General features: G+C 57.1%; 10 protein-coding genes across 10 annotated transcripts in view; 5 read left to right on the forward strand and 5 right to left on the reverse strand.

The window, feature by feature from the left end:
* Positions 1–479, forward strand: part of PHSY_007122 (hypothetical protein) — a gene marked incomplete at both ends in the record, with an annotated part of 718 nt that extends 239 nt beyond the window's left edge. Inside the window, one exon of the mRNA XM_012337717.1 lies at positions 7–479. Within this exon, the coding sequence (XP_012193107.1) occupies positions 7–479 (473 nt within the window). The remainder of the gene's footprint in view (positions 1–6) is intronic.
* Positions 480–1,017: 538 nt separating this feature from the next.
* PHSY_007123 (hypothetical protein) lies at positions 1,018–3,635 on the reverse strand (the record flags this gene model as incomplete). The annotated part of the gene is made up of 2 exons (XM_012337718.1): positions 1,018–1,728; positions 2,211–3,635. 2 exons carry the CDS (start codon positions 3,633–3,635, stop codon positions 1,018–1,020), a joined length of 2,136 nt encoding a protein of 711 aa, XP_012193108.1.
* A 530-nt stretch (positions 3,636–4,165) lies between these two features.
* PHSY_007124 (hypothetical protein) lies at positions 4,166–5,629 on the reverse strand (the record flags this gene model as incomplete). The annotated part of the gene is made up of 2 exons (XM_012337719.1): positions 4,166–5,508; positions 5,614–5,629. The coding sequence occupies 2 exons, from the start codon at positions 5,627–5,629 to the stop codon at positions 4,166–4,168; spliced, it is 1,359 nt and encodes a 452-aa protein (XP_012193109.1).
* Positions 5,630–6,342: 713 nt separating this feature from the next.
* PHSY_007125 (hypothetical protein) lies at positions 6,343–11,637 on the forward strand (the record flags this gene model as incomplete). Its single annotated transcript, XM_012337720.1, has 1 exon — positions 6,343–11,637. The coding sequence occupies one exon, from the start codon at positions 6,343–6,345 to the stop codon at positions 11,635–11,637; it is 5,295 nt and encodes a 1,764-aa protein (XP_012193110.1).
* Positions 11,638–11,786: 149 nt separating this feature from the next.
* On the reverse strand, positions 11,787–13,943 carry PHSY_007126 (hypothetical protein; the record flags this gene model as incomplete). The annotated part of the gene is made up of 1 exon (XM_012337721.1): positions 11,787–13,943. The coding sequence occupies one exon, from the start codon at positions 13,941–13,943 to the stop codon at positions 11,787–11,789; it is 2,157 nt and encodes a 718-aa protein (XP_012193111.1).
* Positions 13,944–14,212: 269 nt separating this feature from the next.
* On the reverse strand, positions 14,213–16,144 carry PHSY_007127 (hypothetical protein; the record flags this gene model as incomplete). Its single annotated transcript, XM_012337722.1, has 1 exon — positions 14,213–16,144. One exon carries the CDS (start codon positions 16,142–16,144, stop codon positions 14,213–14,215), a length of 1,932 nt encoding a protein of 643 aa, XP_012193112.1.
* Positions 16,145–16,225: 81 nt separating this feature from the next.
* Positions 16,226–17,474, reverse strand: PHSY_007128 (hypothetical protein; the record flags this gene model as incomplete). The annotated part of the gene is made up of 3 exons (XM_012337723.1): positions 16,226–16,641; positions 17,211–17,294; positions 17,384–17,474. 3 exons carry the CDS (start codon positions 17,472–17,474, stop codon positions 16,226–16,228), a joined length of 591 nt encoding a protein of 196 aa, XP_012193113.1.
* Positions 17,475–18,272: 798 nt separating this feature from the next.
* On the forward strand, positions 18,273–19,100 carry PHSY_007129 (hypothetical protein; the record flags this gene model as incomplete). The annotated part of the gene is made up of 2 exons (XM_012337724.1): positions 18,273–18,418; positions 18,920–19,100. 2 exons carry the CDS (start codon positions 18,273–18,275, stop codon positions 19,098–19,100), a joined length of 327 nt encoding a protein of 108 aa, XP_012193114.1.
* A 195-nt stretch (positions 19,101–19,295) lies between these two features.
* On the forward strand, positions 19,296–19,577 carry PHSY_007130 (hypothetical protein; the record flags this gene model as incomplete). Its single annotated transcript, XM_012337725.1, has 1 exon — positions 19,296–19,577. The coding sequence occupies one exon, from the start codon at positions 19,296–19,298 to the stop codon at positions 19,575–19,577; it is 282 nt and encodes a 93-aa protein (XP_012193115.1).
* Positions 19,578–20,484: 907 nt separating this feature from the next.
* Positions 20,485–22,368, forward strand: PHSY_007131 (phosphomevalonate kinase; the record flags this gene model as incomplete). Its single annotated transcript, XM_012337726.1, has 1 exon — positions 20,485–22,368. The coding sequence occupies one exon, from the start codon at positions 20,485–20,487 to the stop codon at positions 22,366–22,368; it is 1,884 nt and encodes a 627-aa protein (XP_012193116.1).
* Positions 22,369–22,429: the final 61 nt, after the last annotated feature.

The following is a 22,429-nucleotide window of genomic DNA, read 5'->3' on the forward strand; positions in this document are numbered from 1 at the left end:
TCGGAGGTAACAACAACTCCTCGTCGGGTGGCTACGGAGGCAACAACGACAGCGACAGCTACGGCAGCTCCGGTGGCCGCGGCGGCCAGTCGGGCGGCTTCGGCGGCAACAACGACAGCGACAGCTACGGCTCCTCGGGCCGTGGCGGCCAGAGCGGAGGCTACGGCGGCAGCAACGACAGCGACAGCTACGGCAGCTCTGGTGGTCGCGGTGGCCAGTCTGGAGGCTACGGCGGCAACAACGACAGCGACAGCTACGGCAGCTCCGGTGGCCGCGGCGGCCAGTCGGGCGGCTTCGGCGGCAACAACAACAGCGACAGCTACGGCAGCTCCGGTGGCCGCGGTGGCCAGTCTGGAGGCTTCGGCGGTAGCAACGATGACGACAGCTACGGCAGCTCGGGCGGCCGTGGCGGACAATCTGGCGGCTACGGCGGCAACGACTCGTCGTACGGCAACAACCAGTCCAGCGACGACTACTAAGCGTCGTCGATATGCAGTCGATGGGCATACTGTTGTAGCTCCGATTCTTGTGATACCAATTATGTGCGTTTCTCAAAGCAATGCCACGAATGAAAGAGACGAACACTACAGACTATTCGCCGGTGCTTGTGAACGTTGCAACGTTTCGGGTGATTGACAATCTGACGAAGCGGCTGGGATCCGATGATGATTCTTCTATGCTCGTCTGATGGTTCTTGCTGTTCCTCAGTCAGGGTCTCCTGCGCGGCGCTCATGAGGCGTTTCGCCCACAGGGTTGCATTCGTATCGACTAGTCCCGGAGCGCGACGGACGGAGGAGCCGACACCATCCACAACAGTCTGAGCGGCGTCGGCCGGAGCATCGTGTCGGAGCGCCCATATTGTCTCACGCTGTTTGACAGGCTTTCATGTTGACTTCGGGAAACCTCCGCTGTGCGGGACGTGACACTTTTCCTGTCATTTCTTTCGAGTCCTGCCTCCCTCCAGTCGCATCCTTTCACTGTTGCTCGTCTTGAGATCCGACTTCATCTTCCTTACCATCATTCGCGATAGCATGTGACGGGAATTGCGTCAGCAATGCGTAGGTCAGCATCGCCATCGAAAGCGACACGTTCGGGAACGCCAGTTCGAGCCGGTGTTCGCAGCAATTCCTCGTCATCGGTTCTCAAGACGCCGTTCAAACCGCTGAGCGGACTCGAGGGTAGACGCAAATCGACTTCGTTGCAGAGCGGTCGATCGACGATCGGCAAGCCCGGACTGGCGACGACTGCTGCGGCGAGTGATAGCAATGCCAGCGCTGTGGCCGCGCGAGATCTCTGCTCGCGCACCGTCTCAGAGCTTGAGGAAGAGGTAGCGGATATGCAGATGATACTGAGGTAAGACCATGCACCTTCATCTATCGAAGTCGAACCCTCAAAGGCGCATTGTATTGACGGCGACGGTGCGGTCCGAATTGAAGCGACAAGCTGATTGCGCACAATGCGGCACGCAAGCAAGCAGGCTTGAGCGAACAGCAGCCCGAATAGATCGTCGCAGAGCACATCAAGTTGCTCACCGAATACAACAAGGTCAAAGACGCTGCACAGGTGGTGTTCGATAAGGTGAGCCCGATGGCTCGTTTCGCGAGTTTTGTGATTCCATGGCTGACACTCTGACCGTGGGTCTGGATGGGATGAACTGGTGCAAGATCGCCGAGATCGAACAGCTACCAGCCAAAGACATTCATGCTCGGTACGGCGTCGGTGATCAGCCTGACTAGCGCAGTTCCCTAATAAGAGCTCGTCAAGCCCAAAGGTACTTCCATTTCTCAGGTCTCAACGTTGCTCTGCAACATCTGTCGTGTCATTCGTCTTGCACCAGCACCAGCACCAGCACCAGCACCAGCACCAGCATCAGCATCAGCATCAGCACCGCCATCAGCAACATAATCAGCATCAGCACCAGCATCAGCATCAGCATCAATCGCACCATTTCAGCATCTCAGCATCTCAGCATCTGTCGCACTCGCAACCAAATCCTTCAGACTTGTCACCCTCTCCCCACCCTCAGCCACACACGCACCCGTTGTTTTCATTCAAGTCTATCAACCGCTCTCATTCCGTCACACCTAAACAACCGCCGAACCGCCTCTCTCCGCACTCGCGGGCAACGGCGGCGGTCTCGCCGCTCCGTAGCTCGGGAAATTCCTCCTGCTCAACAGCAAACCCTTCAAACTCCTGATCTCCGCTTTCACCTGACCGAGGTCGCCGGACTTGGGGCTTTCCGTTCCACTTCCTGCAGCATCTGTGCCACCGGCGAATCTGAACGCGCTTCCACCACCTGAATACGATGCTGACGTGGCTGCGTATGCGTGTGTCGAGATATCGGCGTTGAGACTGACGAGTGTTGTTTTGAGGTTAGCGATGCTCGTTGAGCTGGAAGGGTTTTGCGAAGAGGAGGTTTGGGTGTGTTTGTGCTTCTTTTGGTAGGCGCCGTACGGGTCGAATTCCAATCCATCGTCGTCATCTTCGTCAGCAGAGGCGGAGGAGGAATCGTCTTCCCAGGAATCAGAGCCTGAACCTGCGTCGGTTACACTTGTCACCTTGGCACGGCGTGAAGCGCTGGTCGAAGTACGAGATTCCGCAGCGGAAGGGGTAGATCGTCCTGCCAAGTCTCCCTTCATCACTTCGACAAGCCTGGTCAGACTCTCTCGAATTGGTACCATGAGATCAATCGGCTCGGTCTTTCTAAGCTCTTCCGCCTCTTCACCCTCGCCAGTCGAGCCATCCTCCGACCCAACCTCTGATAGCAATGGCGTCTTTGCATCCACCACAACATCCGTTGACGGCATCACCACTTTCTCTCCACTTGTGTTCTGCGTTGATTTTACTCCTTCCTTCTCCGGCGTGTCGATTTCATCGTTGAAATGAACTTTCTTCAACACCCCTTTCAAGGGCGACGATCCCGCATTCGGCGATGCTGCTGCAGCATCGTCGATTCGAGCATGCTGCACAGGGACGTACGTCGCAAGACCAGCGACGCTGCTCCTCAACCTGTCGAACAGAACAATGTGATGTTTGAGGACGATGCTGCGTGCATCGAACATGGCGGTGATCTTGGGCAAGATGTAAGCTCGATAGGACGAGACGAGGATAGCTGTCAAACCGCCGCTGAGCATCATCATGTAGCTGAGTGTGCGGAAAAACTGCAACAGCACTTGATAGCGTGTAAGCGGTGATGGCTGTTGGCCTGACTGTGCTAGTGCTGGTTGAGTTGAGCCAGTGGTCGGTGGGTCGTAGTACAGAGCCAGGGGAGAGTTGGGGTATGATTTCGGCGGCGGAACGAGCGCATCCGCATTGATGGGATCGTCGAATTGACGCGCTGCTAGCTCGAACGGGTCCATGTCGGAAGGCGAGGACGGCTGAGAAGTGAGTCGAGTAGCTGGTGAAGTGGAGTCTTGGAATGCACGCGCAATCTCGTCTTCGGTCAACCCTTTGGATCGAAGAAACTCGCGCTTGTCCTGTTCGGATGCGGATTCAGAGATGTTGGCTGATGTGAGGAAGCGCGTTGCTTGCGCAAGAATTTGTGATCTGTCATCGGTCTGATGAGCGGTTGAGGAGAACTCGATGCTCGAGGACGATGCCTCGGCAGTGGGCGTCCGATTGTCGTCATCCGCCATTGTGGATGGCTGAGCGCAGCGCTAGCGGCGACACCAGGGCTCTTTCGGAGTTTGAGCACGGATGTGAACCGGGCGTCACGGCGTGAGATGTGTGACTGATGGTGGTAGACTAGAAGAGTTGGAGCAGGGTCAGAAAGCAACCCCGCATTTGATCGGACAAGTGGACACAGCTGCGCAATCACGGACGGCTTCGTTGAAAGGCGAAAGACCGGTCTGCCGGCACAAATTGTTAGCGTGCCAAATACGTGATTTTCCCGCGCGAGAAAAATGTAGCTCCACATGCTCGTCTGAGCTCTCAACCCGCATTCAAAGCTCATTGCCTCAACATCGACTGAGTCCCTAACCGGTACGTGAACAGGTTGCACATTGCAGACGGGAGCGGATGCTACCATCCAGAATCAGATAGACTCGCAGAAATGAGTCGAATAGAATTGCGAAGCAAGTGGCACCGACGGGTACACAGAGTCCCTTCGCCGAAGGTTAGAAATTAGAGACGGGTCGCTGAGACAAGTCGTAGTCGAGAATCTGAATTAAGCCTGCACCTGAGCACCCTCACCATCATCCCGCTTCTTAAGGACGAGCTTCTCGCCGTTGGTCAGACGCCTCCATACGTCGTGAACGTCTTCGACGACGGTCTCAAAGTGCGAAGTGGCGTCGTAGGAACGCGTGATGAAGATGTTGTCCTCCTTGCCGCCCTCGATGGGCTCCTCGATGGGGCTGATGGCGACAAACTTGTCGAGAATGGGTCCGAGCAGGTCGAGACCTGGTCGCAGCTCGAGCTCAGGCTTGTCGGTCTCGACGATGGTGGAGACCTGGGCTACGTAAAAGTCGCGAGCGGCGACATTCTGTGCGCTCGAGACTCCGGAAATGTAGATGTCGTGCTTTCGGCCCACCTGGTTTTGAGGGATGATGAGTTGAACCGAGTCCGAGTTGTCCGTGTTGGGGATGGGGTGCTTGAGGATGCAGATGGCACGCACCACCTTGCCCGTCTCGCGCACCTTGTCCTTGCCAGCGACGCCAGAGCGGAAGTAGCTGGGGTCGCCAATCACCATGTCGGCTTTGACGGTCTCTTCGCCGCTGCGAACGCCGACAAACTTGCCTGTCTCCTCATCAACCACGATCTCATCGACGGATTTGTCGAGCATGTAGGTACCGCCGTAGATGGCCGAGAGGCGAGCGAACGCCTGAGGGAGCTCGCCGAGACCGTAGAGCGGGTAGATGTAGGGCGACTTGCCGTAGCGTGCCATGGAGGAAGTGTAGAGCATGATGCGGTCGTACGTCTCGCGAGCGGGACGCTGAAGGTACGAGTCGTCGAGGTGGAGCGCCATCGAGTGACCGATGAAGTCTTTGGTGCCTGGCTCGAGACCAAAGTAGTTGAAGACCTTGACCATGGGGTCCGAGTCGAGGTCGAGGGTCTGGTGAGTAGCGGGGTCCGAGTCGCGCCAGTTCTGGATGAACTCGAAGAATTTCTTTGCTCGACGCTTCTCGAAGAGACCCATGAGCGAAGAGCGGACGGCTTCCATCTCGGTGGCAGGCACCTTGGCGATCCTGCCATCGCGGTAGACGTACGAGGCGGCGATCTGCTTGAACTCGAGGTAGCGGGTGACGTCGGTGTGTACAAGCATCTGGGTGAGCTCGCCGTTGGCCATGATGAGCTTGGGAATGAGGTCGACGGCCCAGTCTCGGTCACGACCCCAGTCTTTGGGAGGCTCTGCGCCAGGTCGGAACTTTTCGTAGAGCTGGGTGAGGTTGAGCGAAGCCATCTCGCCTCCGTAGACCTGACCACGGTCAATGTGAAGCACCTTCTTGCCCTCGACGGACAAGAGTGCCGAAAGCACGCACTCGGTCACACCAGTGCCGAGGATGACGGCGTCTGTGACAGGGAGATAAGACGGGAAGAGGGTCGAGCAGCGACATCATCAGCATGCTGAACGGGGGGTGGCGCAGTCGTTGTTCATCGCAATCGGTCTGAACTCACCGTATTTCTCATCCATATTGCGTTGCGATGGGAAGTCAAGTGGACTAAGGGGATAAAGGTGTGATGGCAAGGTGTGTTGTCGAAGAGGGAAACAAATGCGCGAGAGCAGGTTGCGCGTGCGAGGTGTGCATTCTGCCATGTGTTGCTCTCTCTCTGAGCTTGCTTGCTCCACACGCAAATCAAGGTGCTCACGACGCTCAGATCCTCACTCGAGCCCCTCGAGGCAAAATTCATCAAGATGTGAGACCTAGCCCAAGTGACAGCGCACGAACGTCAAAATTGCTGGCCGGCCAATTTTGGACTCAGCAGCGGCCAGAGGTGTGTTGGTGCGAAACAGGGGCAGCCGATGCAATACAGACTCAGTTTGGCCGTGTTGGTCTCTCGCTCTTCTCCCCGCGCACAGACGGCAGCTGCATGCGACTCAGCCGGTCAGCAAAGCCAGTAGTCTGACGTGGCTTTGGTGTTGGCACGGCTCGACAAGAAGCGTCAGGGTCCAACTCTTCCATTGCACCGTCTCACAGCTCTTCACGCTTCACATCACCAGATACCATTCACCACCCACCACCCGCGTCCACACAAGAGCCGTTCCCAACGGCTTGTCAGGCAGGCTTGCGATCGTCATGACGTCTCTCTAGGTAGCTGCCAATTCCCAGCTCTGTCTTTGGACAGTATAGCGTTCCCCCGACACACAGTAGGCCTCCAGCAGCCAGACCGGCACAATTCGCCGCCATGCTTCGCGAAGCCTTCTACTACCTCCTCGGAGGGATCACCTTCCTGCCGATTTGCCTCACAGTGATACTTCTGCGCTTCTACTTCTCCGTGCCGTCAGAACACCAGTCGGGCCCGCCCAGTCTCGATGCAGACATCGAATTGACTCACGAGAAGAAGCTGGCTGCGCTCGATCTGGCCGCCCGCAATGCTGCCCTTCATGCCGAGATCGAGAAAGCCAAAGGAAAGGACCAACCCCAGGGAGACGCTACTGCACCCGCCACGGCCAAACTTCTTGGCGGCCCATCCACTTCTTCCACGCCCAAACCCTTTTCCTCGGGCTGGCTTACCGTTCGCCCCACTTTCGAATCCGACAAGGACGCTGTCAGCTCAAATGCCACCGGCAGTGCTCCAGCCGCCATACCGGCTTCGCTGATCGATACCGAGTCGGACGCAAGCCGTGACCATTCAGAAGATGAGGCGACGCCGGTCCACGCCGTCGATACCGTCAGCAGCTCTTCCAATCCAACTCCAAAGCACCATGCTGCCAACGCTGGATCCGGATACATGTCCCAAATGTACAGAGGCATTCTCGACTATCGTATAGGCCGTGGTGGTACCAAAAAGTACGTCAACGATGCTTCTAGCACCCGTTCGACCACCTCCTCCAACGGCTCCACCTCAACGCCAACCGGCACGTCTGGTACGGAAAGCTTCTACTGCATCCTCAAGTCGCCCATCCTCTACCTCTATTCTTCCGATGACGTCGCCAATCCCAACACCGAATGCCACGCTGCCATCGATCTCCGTGGCAAACGTGTCAGCATCTTTGTCCATGGAATTGGCGATACCATCGGCGACATCAACCCGGAGCAGCCTGCCAGCACCCTCCACGCTTCCAGCACAGATGACGATGAGCAGCAAGCCTTCGACCCGAAGCAAGCCTGGAAGAGAGCAAAGCGTGCCGGCGTCCGCGACGGAGAACTCTTCATGAAACGCAATGCCATCCGCATTGTCGGTTCCGCCGCCGCGCGCACCTCGTCGTCCAGTCGCGCATCCAAGTCGGGTCGCAGAAGACCGCAATGGTTCATCTTTTGCAAGAACAACTATATCATGGAAGACTGGTACCATGCGTTGCTCCAGGCCTCCCTCGCACCCGATCCGACTGCATCCACCACGTCGAGCGATGATGCGCCCCTCGACCCGCTGTCACGCTTGTTTTCAAAACTTGACGATCCTATCGGTCCAACCTTTTCGCAAGACGATATGGCCTCGCTGCTTGTATCGCTCGACAGCCTTCCAGATCCGCTTCCACTCCGCTGGCTTAATGCACTCCTCGGCCGCATTTTCTTCTCCATCTATCGCACTGCATGGCTCGAAGACTACATCGTCTCCAAAATGATGAAAAAGATGAATCGCGTCAAGACGCCAGGTTTCCTCGGCGACATCAAGGTCGTCGAGGTCGACGTCGGCCGTCGCGCTCCAGGATTCAGCAGACCAATGCTCAAAGCACTCACCAGCGAAGGAGAGGCCAGCATGGAGGTCGCCCTTCACTATGTCGGCGAAGTGCGCATCACCATCTCCACCACGCTCACGCTCTCTCTCGGCTCCCGCTTCAAGACGTACAACATTCCCATCGTGCTCGCAGTCGTGCTCAGGTCGCTCGAGGGAAACTTGCTTCTTCACGTCAAGCGCCCTCCGAGCAATCGCCTCTGGTTCGGATTCACCACCATGCCCAAGATGGAGATCGACATCGAACCCGTGGTCAGCGAAAGGAAAGTGCAGTGGGGCATGGTTACCCGACTCATCGAGAGCCGCATCAGGGAGCTGTTGCAGGAATCAATCGTCGTGCCCAACATGGACGACATTTCCTTCTTTGACACTCGCTCGTTGCCATTGCGAGGTGGCATCTTTGCAGATGCTGCCAAGGCGTCCGACATGAAGCGTGCCGAAGGCCACGGCTCGTTGACTTCGGCAGAGGCAGCAGCACCTGCTACAGCATCAATCCAGCAGGGTCAAGACGTCAAAAGTACCGCGATCGATGTCAAAACATCGGACTTGCTCGCAGCCAACAAGGTAGGCACTGCCAGTGCGCCCGTCTCTGGAGCCGCTACTCCAACGGCTTCTGACCAGCCTGGTGCGTCCACGGACATGCTCGCGGACAAGGCCAGCGAGGCGAGCTCGATCAGCACGGCAGATGTCTCCACAAGCGCCTTGCGAAATCGCAAGAGTGGACTCGAGCCTTCAACACTGCTCAAAGACCCTTCGGCACTCGCAGCGCGCACAACGTCACCGGCCGCTGCGGGTCTCAGCGACCTCTTGAATCGAGATCTCGCAGCAGGCGGCTCGCCTCCACGACAGGATTCGCAAAGCGGCAAGCGCAGAACATGGTTCGGTGCTGGACCCAAGTCGTCTGCCTCCAGCAGTATCAGCTCGTCGTCTGGTCTCTCCAGTCTCGGTTTGGGAGCTGCTGCGCTCGGCGGCAGATCGAATCGAGAGCAAAGCAGCCTTGCACTCGGCAATGCCAGCATCGAGCGGCCCTCCCAACGAGCCCATTCAGCTAGCGTTTCTGCCAGGAGCGATTCGACGCTTTCCGTCCCCGCCGATGCTTCCGTTCGAGCCGTGTCCGACTCCACACCCCGATCCGCATCTGCCCATCCCACCCAATCCGGGTCGAGCAAAGAGGCAGATGCTGCGGCGTCACAGACGCACGACGAGATGCTCCCTTCTGCTGTGGCCGGCGTCCATCTTCACTCGGAGAGCTCGCGTGATGGCCAGGCCGGTCGCTTCCCTCAAGGCGACATAACCTCCAGCGCAGCTCCTTCGCTGATCATCTCAAGCGCCTCTGAGCCAGTGCTCCCTATAGCGGATAGCGTTCCTTCCTCCCGACTCTCAAGAGCCACGTTGGAGGCGCCGCACAGTGACGAAGACGATCGAGACCTTGTCGATAGCCCTTCGAGCTTCGCGCCCAGCACGAGGTCCTCTGTGCGTAGCTTTGGGCTCGACGGCGTGTCTCCAGATTCGAGGCAGAAGGTGCCTGAGGACGCGACCGTGGCCCAAGCATTTGAAGCTCTTGACAAAGCAGAGTCTGCTGACGCTTCACGCCAGAGCCCAGTGCTATCGGGCGAACATAGTAATCGTGTCAGCGAACCGAATGTCTCGAGAAGCATGCCGCCACCTCCTCCTCCGCGCAAGCCGATAAGCGTTTCCAGGGACGATCGTCCCGTTCCTCGCCAAGATGCTACATCTGCCCTCTCCAGCGTCCAGCGCAGTCGATACGGTCTAAATGAAGGGGAACGCGGATCAAACCAGGCACCTGACGGTCTCCCGAGCTCTACCTCGACGATGCTCTTGACTTCGTGGAACAAGGCCAGGGCGAGTATGGCTGACAAGGAGTCGAGGCAGGCGGCTGCGCGTGATGCGAAGGATGCCATCAAGCGCGGATGGGCGAATTGGAACACCAAGCGCACCGAGGCACGACGCGGAACTCAGGCAGATGAGGATGTCGACGAGCCGTACAACCAAGCCGGCATGACCCGGTCGCATTCGAGCCGCTTGTCACTCGTGCCCGGTCGCTCGGCATGGCTTGCCAGCAGTCCGCCTGACCCTACCAGCTTTGGCCTTGGGTTTGATAAGTCGAGTCCAGAAGACACGCGAGCTGCAGGTCGTGACAAGCATGCTTCGACGGCGAACTACTATGCAAACATGCGATCGAACCTCACCGACACCGATGATGACAACGCCAGCGTGCATTCCAATTCCAGCAACCGACAGCCTTACCGCGAGCTGAGGGCCTCGAAGAAAGTGCACGGCTTCGACAGCAGCTCGACTGAGCGTCCATCGTCTGGATCCTCGAGCAACTTCGCTTCGACGACTTTGGACACAGCTGCACCGTCGTCAAAGGCCGTAGCCGACGCCTCTGGCTGGTCTGGAAAGTGGGATGCAGACGTGCCATCGCTGACGCCTCCCGCGCTCGCCTTCCGAAAAGACCGCGATGAGGACGACGGTGCCGAGCCAAAACGCAACCTTTTGGAGAGAGCGTTGAGCAAAGAGCGCCCCTCTCCGCCTGCCTTGCCGCAGCGCAAACCGAGCAGCAGCATCCTTTCGACATCGCAGGGCAGTAGTGGGGGCCTCTCCTTCATCCCACCAGCACCGGCGGCTACGACCGAGCTGGCGTCCGTGTCAGGTTTGTCCGACCACGGAGTATCACCAGCCGCAGTAGAAAGTGCAGCACGAACGCAGATCTCTAGTCCGAAGCAGAACTCGGCTCTCAGCGCCGATCTTAACGCTGCAGGCCCACGAACGCCCGAACGCGCCAAAGCTGGCGAAAAGGCCAGCCCGTTGGTCAAGTCGGATTCCCGTAGACCGAGTCAAGTTATTACAGAGTCGCCTGGGCAGACAGCAGCCGAAGTGATCGACGAGGCAAAAGCGAATGAGTCCGAGGCGGCAATGAAGTCGAAGCAATCGAGCAGCGTGACGAAGAAGCAAACTACATTCGGACAGGAACAAAAAGATGCGGCGACTGAAGCCGCAGCACCCGAGAAGGATGTTGCGAAAGTCGAGCAGCCTCACATTGCTGCGCCCTCGGAAGTGTCTTCGACGAGCCTGGGATCTGGGATCAAGAAGCAGCCTGGTCGAGCAACCATGATGGCTGTGCCTGGCATTCCTTCAATGCAGAAAGCTGGTCCGCAGAGCTTCAGTGCACCTCCGCCGCCTGAGCCGGCCCCTGGGTCGAAGGGCGATCTGGAGACGTCGCCGAGCGCGTTCCGGGCGAGTTCTCTGTTCAAGATGCCCACGTTTGGAAGTCCCGTTCTGGCTGGCGGTGGCGGAGGAGTGAAGGCTGGCTCTAGTACGAGAACGGCAGATGATGCATCGACGTCTAGGTCATCGTTGGCCGAGTCGCCAGCGAAGCAGGGCACGATACAGCAGCCACCTCCTGTTCCGGCGAGGCCGGGCACAGAGTCAAAAACGGAAGGAGGGACGGCCGCGGTGCCGTCAGAAACGAACGCTAGCGCACTCGGCTTGACGCATATGGATCAACAGAATGCTCCGAAGCAAGTAACATTTTCTGACGAGCCGGTGGAAGGCTCTCTGGGCAAAGGTGGGGTAGCTTCAAAGACGACGAGCAGCAGCTCCCTTGTAGAGCCTCGTGTCGATGGCGATGCTCAGGAGGACAACGGCGTCAATTTTGCTCAAGTAGCCAAGGCGGAAGGGCCAGCAGCCGATCCTGACTTTGAGCAAGCACAGGTGGATGCTGGAGAGACGGTCAAGATTGATCATAAGGAGGTGAAGCTTCCCACGTCGGTTATGGAGTGAGGGATGATGTTCTTCTCGTTAGACTAAAGGGACGGCGGGGGATGGATTGGTCATGCGATATGATGTGATGTGCTTGAATGAAAGCAAGATGATGGGGTGCAATGATGCCAGGATGTGTTTGCATGCGTCTGAGGAGTCGAACTGAAAAATTAAGGATCCAGAAGACCGATATCAAACTCTCTTGCTAGATCGTCGACGAGCGACCCATCTGACTGGCCGGGCATCTTTAATCGATCGCCCATCCATCGCCAAACGGCGAACGAATGGTTCAGCCCCTTCTGTTCCTGCAGCGCATAGATGCCACCATCCTGGCCTGCATCGTCGCACCTGTTGGGTTCGGGAAGCTGTGAACCGCAACAGCCACCTCGACCGGGGGAAGGGAGGAGGAAGTACACCTCGGATACGCGCGAGTGGACGAGCGCCATGGTGCAGTACACGCACGGTTCGTACAACGCAAACAGGGAGAGCGAGGTTAGGAGGTAGTCCGATCCGTTGGCTTCAGCGGTGGGGGAGGGGAGGGAGCGATCGAGGGTTCGGAGGACAGAGACGCGGGAAACGGCGTCGATGACAGCGTGTTTGAGTGGATTGCGGAGGGGAATTCGGCGGTCGAGAGAGTCGAGCTCGATGGTACCGGAGGAAGGTGGAGAGGAAGAGTAGAGGGGGCAGGTGGTGGTGTTGAAGCGGGTCCATTCGTCGACTGACATGTGTAGGGTGGATAGGAGGGAGTGCTTTTGCAGGTCGGAATGGTGTTTGTCGTTCGTGGAAGTGGATCGAGGTTGAACGCGTCCGATGAGGGGTGCGGTAGGACCGATCAACTCTGACCAATCGCATTGCTCTCTTTCCATCCACTCCATGCTTCCTTCCGTGGCGCTGAATCGTCGTGCGACGTCGTACGGATGCGTCACATGCACAGCCGAAGCGATCGCCTTCAACCTCCCCTCCCCCTCCCCATCCCCACCCTCCGCAATCGCATACCTAGCCAGCGCGACCACGCGTTTAAAGCGATTCAGCGCCCACCTCAACCTCCCCTCATCCTGCGTCCACACCGCCGCATCTTTCTCCCTATCTACCAGCAGCACCGGTCCAGCGCTGTTCCCACCACTTCCCGGCACAAGCTCCTTCGGGTTGGTGCGGACGATGCACGGCCAGACAGCCTGCCACTCGGGCAAGCGTTGTTTGGTGGGTGCTGCGATAACAGGTACCGGCGCTACGTAGGGGTTCGGTTCGCTGCCAAAGATGCCATCCGCGGTGCGGGCGAGCCATTCGACGAGCTGGTTGCGGTCGGGAAGAGCTGTGCGGAGGCAGAGGAGGAATTGCGTCCGAGGTTTCTTGGTTTCCGGATCCGCGGCGGTTCGGAAGGACCGAAGGTGGCGGGTCGAGTGCAGACCGTCATCGCGATTCTGGAGGATGGAGGAGTGTTGGTGGAGGAACTTGACGGCGAGGGAGGCGGAGGTGGGAGGGATGTCGATGATCCAAGCTTCTTGGGTGGTGAGGGGAAGGGTGACGGGGTCGATCGCGGCGGTGAGACGGTAGATCGGTGGGAAGTTTCTCGCCGATCTGCTAGGTCCAGCCTTCTGTTTCACCTCGATACCGTTGACCACACCTCTTTTGCTACTCTCAACTTCTTCTTCGTCATCATCGTCATCATCCAAGCCGATCCTACCCATCTGCAATGCCTCTTCGGAAACGTCCTCTCTCCTCCTCCTTTCCTCCTCCTCCCTCACCTTCTCCTCCTCCGTCATCTCTGGCTCCCACCACATCCTTCCGCTACCATACGAAATCACCAGCTCCTCCCCCTCCTCCACCCGCCTCACCGTCTCATACCGTATCGAATGCGTCTTGTAATCCAACGTCCACTTGACGTTCGGCCTCGCAGAATGGTTGAACAGACTCCCCAGACCCAACGCAAGAGCCATGATCGCTGTATCTTTGCCCGTGCGTTTCCAGATGAATGTGTAGCCGTCGAGCTGTGTTTTGCTTCCGTACTCTCGGTACTCGGCCGGGGGGAAGAGCAGCACGGGGCTGATCTCTATGAGCGTCTCCGAAGCGATCGGTTGCGTGGCGTAGATCCCACGACCCGATCCGGTAGGCGAGTCCTTGATGACCAGCCCGAATGCGTTGAGGTGCGGAGTCGAGGCCGGGTATCGGAGAAGAGACTGGATCTGCGGTGACTGGTCTTCAGCTAGCGCTGGAATGTGTGTCTCGACCATCTTTGCAGCCGTTCCGCCATTAGCAGCGCGAACCGGAGTTGTTTCGTCGCTTTGATAGAGGTCACCTCGCTGGACAGTCAAGAGGGTCAGAAGCATTGATGCAGGAAGAAGCTCTGTTGCCAAATAAAATCTTGAACCCTGAATCGGATGTCGGAACACTCCACTTTTTTTTCTGATGCTGCACAGCGCACTGCGTTCTTCTCACGCGACATTCACCAACTTTCGCCCTTTTCACGCTGCAGCAATTGGTCGCAAAGAGATGATCGGCGATGAAAACATGTCGCTACATTCATACAAGCCAATGTATAAAGATGGAAAGGAAAAGGAAGTGTAGATTGACATGAAAAATGCTTGGCACGGCAATCCTAATTGGCAGCCTTCGCACTGGCAGGACGATTGGCCGCAACGATGCTCTCCGGATCGGGAATACCCGCAATCTGCTCGAGAGCCTCGCACTGTTGGGTCAGCTCCTTGCTCTTCCCATCCAACCATCGAATCAGGTCGACCGCCTGGAACAGAACGGCACTCTTGGAACCAGCGCCTCCTCCGGCACTGCCTCCACGACCCCTACCCTTGCCACGCTGACGGACTCCATCCGGACCCGCCTTTTTCGCCTTTTTGGGCGGCTTCTTCCTGCCCACAGTCAGCACATCGACAACATCATCGATGTCGGATCGGTCGTCGAGACCTTCATCCTCCACACCGGTACCGAATCCGGAAGAAAGACCCAGTGCTCGCGCTCCAAAGTTGCGGCCGTCGTCGAGCAAGACGACGAGGTCTTTGAAGCCTTCACGAATGTAGTTCCTGCGCCGTTGCTCCGAGAGTATGTGGTTCTGACGCTTTTCAGACTCGGTTAGCAACTCCCTCTTACTCGCTGCACTGCTATCCGCTTGTCCGAACCTATCCTCCTCGTCCTCGTGCTCCGTTTTGAGCTTCTTGCCAGACGCGCTCTTCGCCGTCGAGGCAGACTTTGCCGCCGGCCGCGCCGGTTGTGCAGCCTTTGCTTTGTTCGCGTCGTTGCTCTGCGCCACCATATCGAGGCCCGCGCTCATGCGGAACATTTCCGCGTGCATGCCGGTGAGCGATCCGAGTGCCAGTGCTGCCTGCGTCTGCTCGTCTGCGTCACCTCCACCAAAGTGATCGGCATGACGTTTGCTCCCCGTCGCCGAATAGTCGTGAACAGTATGTTGTGGATATGCTTGTTGCGCTGGTGCGTGCTGTGTTGAAGCGGCGCCGGAAGACCATTCCGACAAGCCGCCGCCGAAAGCTGTGTTGACGAGATCTGCCTCGTGGTGGAACGAGCGCGCCTTGTTGCTGCTGAGCGATCTTTGATGCTGATGACCACGACCGCTGCCATGCGGTGACGTGGCAGAAGAAGAAGTGTCGTGGGGGCTCTGCGAAGAGGCTGTCGCCGATCCCGACGTGGATGCCGACGACGCAGACGTGATGCCTGCGGCGCCCTTGGTACGGCTCTGCAATCGTCGTGCTGCGGCCGACATAGCTGCACCTTCGGTGAGCATCGGGTCTCGGCTTGCTCCTGCTGCTGAGCCAAAGTCCGCTGGCAAACCGATGGCATCCGCAGCTGCTGCTGACCTTTCTGCTGCTGCAGCCGAGAAGCTGGGCATGCCCTCGGGAAGGCTAGGATCAAAGTCCCACTCGAAGCCTTCCAAGAAGTTGACGAGCAGATTCTTCTCCTTGGCGTCGAAGAGCGGATTGGTTTGGGAAGACTTGTCACCGGTTCCTGGTGTTCCGATGGCAAAAGGCGACAGGGTGCCGCTGGCGAATGCGTCCATGTCGAACATGTTGGGTCCCGATGGCTCGAAATCCGGAGGCGGAGGTGGTCTCAAGGCAGATTCGGAGAAGCGTGAGGAACCAACTCTTGGAGAAGCTGGTCTGCTGCCCTTGGAGAGGCTTCCTCTGCGGCTGTTGGATCTGCTGGCCATGTGGATGTCGTCGTGACCAAAAGTCAAAGCCTGCGGTGTTGTGCCCATGAAATGCGATGTGAGGCCTGGGGTCATGGGATTGGACGGCCCGCCCTTTCGATCGACCGAGCTGAGGAATTGGAGATCACTGAGGTCAAGCTCAGCGGGAAGGTCGAGAGAAAAGTGAAAATCCTCGTAAGGAACAGGCATCGGAGGGAGGTCCGACGCCCTGTCCGTCGAGTCGGCCTGCGATTTCATGGCTTCTGCCGACGTGGACGCCGAAGCTGAGGAAGCAGACGAATTCATCGGGATGGAGGAAGCTGCGGGCATGGTGTGAATGTCGTTGATTGGTGGCAGCTGAACGGCAACGCTCATGCTTCGCTTGTCGTGGAGAGGACTCTGTCGAGGGCCGGCTTTGGGCGGGACGGTACTTTGGCTATGTTGCTGAGCCGAGGATTAACTGGACTGACCTAGCGAGCTAAACGTCAGTGAACAGCCAGGGATACGGCGAAGAGGATGTCGTATCTGAGACGTTAAGAAGGTGAATGTGGAGCGGGGATCGTGAGAAGATTTGAGCTGATCACGCAGCGAGTTTTGGCGCAGGTGCGTGCCTGATTGTTTATCGATTGCGATGTCGAACGAATCGGATATCAACGCCGAAGCCGTAGCTGCTTCAGACGAAGGGTCGGTGTGAGGCTTCCTGTGAAGCTGGTAGACGGGAGCCTGCAGGCATGTGTCGGTGCCACGAATGGGTCGGACGAGGGTTCCAGGTCGATCGTCGGCCTGTAAGGTGCAGCGTTGTAGGGTAGCACGGCTGCTATAGCAGCTTTGGGTTGGCGGTGCGATTCGCTCGACCGTAAAGATGGGTGACCCTAGAAAACCGACTCGTCGCAGAGTGATGGTGCGATGCAATACGTAATGGTATGATGGTTGAAGGAGAGAGCGACAAACGAAGCAAGGAAGATGAGGTGAAGAGGAGAAAGAGGTGGAGAGATGCAAAGCACCAAGCTAGAGCCGTGGAATTAGCGAAGGAGGAAGAGAGAGGGAGCAGAGCGTTGCATCACCGGGACAGCAACGCTGGACCGGCTCGAAAACGGCAGTCGCACACCCCCTCAGCAGTCCTCGTCTGGCTTGGCCAACCAACAGTGCAAGCTCAGATATTATTTTATTCATTATTTTATTTATTGAAATTCGAAAGGAAGAAGCACCAGAATCCGGAGAAGCCGCTTCATAGCTGCTTCAAAGGGGATGAAGTGAGACATGGTCGGGTGAGGAGGCCTGCTCAACCTGGCTCTTGTTCCGTGCTCGTAGTCCCACCATCCCCCTCGTCAGCACTTAACAGCCGGATCGTCCGACTGTCGTGAGCTGCCCAGATTCTTAAACTTCGAGCAAGATGTGATGAAGCGCTCAGTATCGCAGCCCACGTTCGGCTCAGACCAACCAGGCGATGGAGTGCGAAGCAGGTAGACTGACTCGCATGGCAATTGAGCTCGTCGAGCCTTGCTGGTTGGCTTCGCAGGCGGTGCTTTAGAGAGACACTGGACGAAGATCAACCAGATCAGTCACAGTTGACGAATAGCCTGAACGTCAGGATGGTGGACCCGTCAGACATACCATGAGGTCGATCGATGATGTCTATCGCGGCGTAGCCGAGGTAGGTGGATGAAGGGCATCTTTCGTCGCATCCTCGCCATCGCTTGTCCATCAGCTACGGACCGCCAGCCTGTCTGCTGGCGTCGGGCTGAGTTTGGCTCCCAGAGAGTATCGCATTCGATGTGAATTTCAATCGGCGACACTTGTTATTGGCTTCAGGTGTATCGGACTTGGATTCCTTTACAGCATAAGCTGCACACGTCGGAGCTTTGTCTTTGTGAGGTCACGATACCCTGCAATCGACTGTATAGCACTTTCAGCCAAACAGAGGAAGCCGAAAAGGGATGACGAGACTCGTTGTCTCCCTGCCTCTCTCGGCACTGGCCAGCAGTCAAACCACGGAGATGCCTTCGTGGATGAGCAGAAGCTGGGTGCTTGCAATCGTCTACTGTTCGTGCTGGGGAAAAGCGCAGAGCTCGGCGACCTTCCAAGGGCAACGGTTGACGATCAGGCGTTCAGCCAAGCTTGCTCGATACAGGACACGACACAGCTGTCCTGTTCGGAGGAATCGCTTAGCTCGCCAGCAGCGTTACTTTGGCTCTCATTCCATCTTTGACCGCCTTTACATTGACGCTAGCGGTGCGGTGTGATCGGGAACCCCTCGAGGCTAGCTCCAGCTTCGTTGTGGGGCTCCTCGAGTGCGCCTGTCACCTGCGTGTAGAAACATGTGCGGGGAAGCTTGAGCACTGCCATAACCTCCGAGGGATCGATGAGAAATTCTCAAACCGGGCTCGATTGGCGCAGGTTACCACCGAGACGATCGACTGAAAATTATAGGCAACGTTGGAGGTAAAGCCGCTCTCGCGGACACAACACAGCTGCAGAGAACTTCATCGCAATCGGATGCCGCATGAGTGGCTGCGAGCGAATCTGTTGTCATCACCAGGCAGCAGACAACGTTCGACAGATCGATACTGCGCCAGGAAACGGCAATGCTGAAATGTGGTGGATCGGAGCAAAATGTCACACTGTTCGGATATGCCTTGCCGAGCCGCTGTTCGATGCTCAGCATTAACGACCGCAGCAACCGGGCAGACTCGGATCGTCCGACAGTAACTTGCAGTCAACACAGATTTTCTTGAAGTGTGCTAGCGCCGTTGTCATAAACCGCCGCGCTCGCGATGATGTTGTTTGTCGTCTTAGCGTCGAAAGGGCGGGTCGATGGCAGAAAACTATACTGCGAAGTGAGCCGAGGGCGGCAACCGCGTTTTTTGCTTGTGCCTCGCTCGCGTGAAATGCAGCTGTGCAGCACCTTAGCAGCGAGTCGGCTATCGAGCGGCTCCCGACCAGATTGGTGGAAAAGAAGGCGTTCTCCCTCCAGCAGCATCAAGCCACCACCTGTGGAGAGAGCGTCCCGCAAGCCTATTCTCAATTCGAGATTTCTCTTTGGATTTCAAAACTCTCATCCAGTGCGGCGCCCCGTATCTCCTGTAGCTCGCTTCCGGGAAAATTAAATAATTTGAGTTGCCCATGTGCATCACGACGTCCATTACACAGACATCGGCTGCAGCTGTCTGATCTGACGACCGTCACGAGCCTGTCCACGACAACGGAGGTCATGACTGCTCGCTTTCGAATCATTCGGACGTCGAAGGGGGTTTCGCTGCATCGGCGTCGGGTCGGCTGCAACCAATGTACAGGCGCTCCCTCAACGCTTCTACTGATGAACGACGACTAGCAACAATGGAATGGGAGTTTGCTGAATCGACACCCACAGAGCTTCGAGAGCTCTCGTGTGATCCCATTCACACAAAAATACCACTATGTGTGATGAGACGCTCTTGTCTGCGGTGCGATATCCTCATGTGCGGTCTAGCGTGTTCAAGCAGGTAGGCTTCGGCTTAGATCCGAACCGCACGCATTGGCGACCGTGATGGACCCAGCTTGCTCGCAAGACCAGCTCCGTGTGAAGAACGACGACATCCAGAGTCTCAGTCGATGCAAAAAAGGAATCTGTGGGGCATTTCTTCCTACACCGCATGTACATCAGTGCTACGTCATGTCGACACATGTTTGGGCGGATTCGCGCTTTAAATTTATGCAGTATGCATGCCTCGCCATTCGCAAACCTTTCATCTGGAACAAACAACGCACAAGCTCGCCTGACGAGTCCAGGTCTACTATCGACACAGTGTATATCTCCGGCTTTCGGTAAACTTTCCCCCATCGGGACGGTTAGGTGGACATTTGACCTGCATAGAGTAGCTCCATCGGCATCACACACCTCGATTCCTTCACGATAGCTATGACAGGACTGGTTCTTGTAGGTTGAGACAGCACCACGTCAGCAGTCGCCGAAGGGGACGCTTTGCGCGCTTTTCTCAGGGCTGGGCTTGAGAGCTTGCATTCTTCTTGGCTCCTTCTTCTCTGTCAGTCATCAAGTACAGTGTATAGTTTGTTCTTGATGTGGATAGTGGCACTATGCCGTTGCGTCTCGTCACGAGAAGGTTTTGCAGCACGGCACATACAATGCTGTCGGAGTCGAAAATGCTCGCTCTCTTGCTGATTTTTGAAGATCGTCATTTGGCATGATGCCGAATTCCCCGCATACTCAGCCTGACAACAACGATCGACTCTGTGATCCGTGGGAAAGGAAGAAGGCCTCTTTACCTTTGTGTAAGTTGCGTCTGCTCTTGTTGTACCCACGAGGCCCATCGATGCCTCGTGAGCTTCGCTTGTGGGCGGCCGCTTTCTCCATAGACGAGGCGGAGTTGCAAGCCTCAGGAACATGAGCAGAACCTTGTTTGCTTGGAGCCTGTATCGTCATCATATCTTGGAGCAAAGGTATGTGTTGCCGTCATGTCGCCCCTTCAACGTGGGCGGTGGCACGGAACCGAACAAACATACGGAGGAGGAGGCACATCAGAGCTGTGGATGCTACGACACGGATGAACTTTTTCTCATGCGAGGTGTTAGCCCGCAGATCGAAACATTTTAACTAGCTTTTCAGCCACGTGATTCCGGGAAGTGTTACTTCTGCAAGCGTTGCACAGTTCTTCTAGCACAGACCTCGGCACCATCCTCTCTTCTACATCCCACTCATCATCGGCTCTGCTTCACTCATGAGCGCATCAACAAGTCGCGAGACGGCCGTGTCTGCGCCGGGCAAGGTACTCATAGCTGGCGGCTACCTCGTACTCGATCCGGCGTATCCTGGTCTGGTCGTCTCAACATCGTCCCGCTTCTACTGCCATGCACGATCAGAGACCTCGCTAAACCCTGCAAGCGACTCGAGCACAACGAACTGCACTATTACCGTGCGCTCACCTCAATTTGTCGACGCAGTATGGGTCTACCTTGCCTCATGTGTGCCCGCGGCCGCATCCAAGAGCAGCGGTGCTAAGCCGCAGTGGATTATCGAGCAGACCGCCGAGTCACGCGAAAAGGCTGGACGCAATCCTTTTGTCTCCCTCGCTCTCGCTTACACTCTGAGACTCGCAGCAGAGCTCACAGAACCAGACGAGCTAGAGTCTCTCTTCCAAAAGACAGGATCAAAGGGTATCGAGATCACAGTAGCAGCGGACAACGACTTTTACTCGCAAAGAGAGACCCTCAACCTTCCGGAAGGCACAGCCCCAACGGTGGATCAGCTTTCGAGCCTGTCGCCTTTCTCGCCCCAGAAATGCCGTATCGGTGATGTGCATAAAACCGGATTAGGATCGAGTGCGGCTATGACCACTTCGCTTGTAGCGTGCTTCCTGCTTCACTTGCAAGCCGTCGTCCCGAAGGGTCCCAAAACGCTGGAAACGGAAGATCTAGCTCTGATACACAATCTTGCACAACTTGCACACTGCGCGGCTCAGGGAAAGATCGGCTCTGGCTTTGACGTCAGCGCTGCCATGTGGGGAAGTCAACTGTACCGACGCTTCGAGCCAAAGGTCTTGCAAGCGTGCCTAGATGAAGGCGAGAAGGTGTTTACCCAAGGAGAGGAATCGAGCGAGCAGCGCGAAGCGAGACTGGCGGCACGGATCGAGCTGCTTCCTGTTCTGGATCCATACAATCCGCTGTGGAAGGCTTCTCCTTTGTCAGAGGGTGGCAACTCATACTCGACCGCAACGGAAGGGCTTGCAACCTCAAACAATGACGCAGTTCCGACACCTGCCCCGCTACAGCTCCCACCTGGCCTGGACCTCCTGCTAGCCGATGTGGATGCCGGGTCCAACACTCCAAGCTTGGTGTCCAAGGTGCTTGCATGGAGGAAAGACAAGCCCGAATGGGCCAAGCAGCTGTACAACGTCATCGCCGCTTCGAATCAGGGCCTCGCCGACAATCTGCTGCGGTTGCGACTGCTGCATGCATCCGACGCCGCTGCTTACGATCAGCACGTGGACTCAGCAGCGGCACAGCATTCTATCGAATGGGATGCCGTACTCAAGACGCTCCCCAAAGATGCTGACGACGAACAAGCCGAAGCAGATACCAGCATCGTCGACTTGCGCGTCACACCAAGGACGGTACTGCAAGCTCTGATCGACGTACGCAACAGCCTTCGCTCCATCCGTGCTGGCATGCGCGAATTGGGTCAACGAGCCGGCGTTCCCATCGAGCCACCCGAGATCGGCAGCTTGATCAAGAAGATCAGCGACGAGGTGCCCGGTGTGGTCGGCGGCAGCATCCCAGGTGCGGGCGGATTTGATGCTTTCTACGTGATCTACCTGCGCAGTTCGAAGAGTCCGCGCGACCTCTCACAGCTGTGGGGTCAGATTCATGCGGTCAAGGAGAAAGCAGAGTCGCAGCTGACGCTCGGACCGCTGTTGTCGCGAGCAGGAGGGGCAAAGACGACGTCGGACAGCAAGGAGGGCGATGCTGAGAGGGAACAAGGAGTTGTTTCGGAGCTGCTGGAGAAATTGAAGGCGTCGGAGAACGCTGGACAGGACTACGGATTGCGGCTTGAGAGCACGGAGGGCGTGAAGGGTTTGAAGGAAGCGATTGCGCGATGTGCGTGATGAGCATGTGTTCAGCTTCGATACCCTGCATTGCAACGAAAGATCATAGATTGCGCGAGAC

Source organism: Pseudozyma hubeiensis, assembly GCF_000403515.1.
Source record: "Pseudozyma hubeiensis SY62 DNA, scaffold: PHS68, whole genome shotgun sequence".
NCBI lineage: Eukaryota > Fungi > Basidiomycota > Ustilaginomycetes > Ustilaginales > Ustilaginaceae > Pseudozyma > Pseudozyma hubeiensis.